Genomic DNA, 1,927 nt, shown 5'->3' on the forward strand with positions numbered 1-1,927 from the left:
GTGACCAGAACATCTGGCATTGTTACTGAAACAGCATGGGCTGGAGCTGCTTGGAACCTCTCTCTCTATATGTTAGCCAGTCATGTAAGTTCTGGATCATCAGATAACTGATTCTTTAAAGATGTAAATGCATTTTCAAGGTTGATCAAGTTCATATGGCAAACTTACTTATTCAGGTATTTGGAGCTTTATGGTACTTAATCTCAGTAGAACGAGAAGACAGATGCTGGCAAGAGGCGTGCGAGAAAAAAAACGGTTGTAGTTTAAGTTCTCTGTACTGTCACGGTAATGGTAATGCTGCAAACGATTACCTGACCACCTCTTGCCCTTTTCTCGACCCTGGTGATATAACGAACTCAACCATCTTCAACTTTGGCATCTTCACTGATGCTCTTAAGAGTGGGGTTGTTGAATCACATGATTTCTGGAAGAAATTTTTCTACTGCTTTTGGTGGGGACTGCGAAATCTAAGGTTTGACAAAACACACACACAAAACTAACTAGTTGCATATCGAGCTTATGTATCTGAAACTCTATCAGAACTCAAAGATTCTCACTAACTGCTTTTGTTGTTTCAGTGCATTGGGACAAAACCTTCAAACAAGCAAATTCGTTGGTGAAATCGTCTTTGCTATATCAATCTGCATATCTGGACTAGTCTTATTTGCGCTACTTATCGGCAATATGCAGGTAATGGCCTCTTTGACTAGTTGAATAACCATAAAATTATTCAGGAAACTCATGTAAGTTCTGTTTTGCTGATGCAGAAATACTTGGAATCAACAACAGTTCGAGAGGAAGAAATGAGGGTGAGAAAGAGAGATGCAGAGCAGTGGATGTCTCATAGAATGTTACCTGAAGACCTGAGAAAACGTATCAGAAGATATGAACAATATAGATGGCAAGAGACAAGAGGAGTTGAAGAAGAAAACCTTCTTCGTAACCTCCCTAAAGACCTAAGAAGAGATATTAAACGCCATCTTTGCCTCGATCTTCTCAAGAAAGTAAGTAAATGAGCTTTCTCTCTTTTTCCTCCATTAAATATCAACCGAACCAAGAATCTTAGTGCAACCCTCAGAATCCTAATAATTATATGATTGGTTTCGTTAGGTGCCTTTGTTTGAGATAATGGATGAACAATTACTTGACGCGGTTTGCGATAGGCTAAAACCTGTGCTCTACACAGAGAACAGTTACGTGATCCGTGAAGGAGATCCTGTAGGGGAGATGATGTTCGTGATGAGAGGAAGGCTTATAAGTGCTACCACTAATGGAGGAAGAACTGGGGTCTTCAATGCCGTGGACCTCAAGGCAAGTGATTTCTGCGGAGAAGATCTTCTTCCCTGGGCATTAGACCCACAATCTTCTTCTCACTTTCCCATCTCGACGAGAACAGTTCAAGCTCTCACCGAAGTTGAAGCCTTTGCTCTAATGGCTGAGGATCTCAAGTCTGTCGCTTCACAGTTCAGACGCCTCCATAGCAAGCAGCTCCAACATACTTTCAGGTTTGCTTTCTCTCCCATCATCATTTTTTGGTTATGTTCTGTTTCTGAGACGAAGATCTTAATTTGGTTTAATTACAGGTTTTATTCGGTGCAATGGAGAACATGGAGCGTATCTTTTATACAAGCAGCGTGGCGGAGATACTGTCGGAAGAAGTTAGCCAAATCATTACGCGATGAAGAAGAGCGTCTCCGAGACGCGCTGGCTAGAGAAGGCGATGGTGCAACGGCGTCTTCGTCCTTGAGCCTTGGAGCCGCTCTTTACGCGTCGCGTTTCGCGTCAAACGCGCTTCATAATCTGAGGCACAATTATTCCAACCTTCCTCCTCGCTACACTCTTCCTTTGTTACCTCAAAAACCCACCGAACCTGACTTCACCGCCAGTCATACAACTGACCCTTGAGTTCTTTTTTCCTTTTTCATGT

The 1,927-nt window shown here is 42.4% G+C and overlaps 1 protein-coding gene across 3 annotated transcripts in view; it reads left to right on the plus strand.

The window, feature by feature from the left end:
• Positions 1–1,927, plus strand: part of LOC104743102 (probable cyclic nucleotide-gated ion channel 10) — a 9,618-nt gene that overhangs the window by 7,168 nt on the left and 523 nt on the right. For 2 of the 3 annotated variants that reach the window (XM_010464220.2, XM_019236325.1), the window contains exons 5-10: positions 12–84; positions 177–472; positions 579–690; positions 768–1,004; positions 1,111–1,505; positions 1,584–1,917. In XM_010464220.2, the coding sequence (XP_010462522.1) occupies positions 12–84; positions 177–472; positions 579–690; positions 768–1,004; positions 1,111–1,505; positions 1,584–1,905 (1,435 nt within the window). In that variant the 3' untranslated portion in view covers positions 1,906–1,917. Of the gene's footprint in view, positions 1–11; positions 85–176; positions 473–578; positions 691–767; positions 1,005–1,110; positions 1,506–1,583; positions 1,918–1,927 lie in introns of those variants that run through there. The other variant, XM_019236326.1, reaches the window with a different exon arrangement.

This window comes from Camelina sativa, chromosome 14, assembly GCF_000633955.1.
Source record: "Camelina sativa cultivar DH55 chromosome 14, Cs, whole genome shotgun sequence".
Classification (NCBI taxonomy): domain Eukaryota; kingdom Viridiplantae; phylum Streptophyta; class Magnoliopsida; order Brassicales; family Brassicaceae; genus Camelina; species Camelina sativa.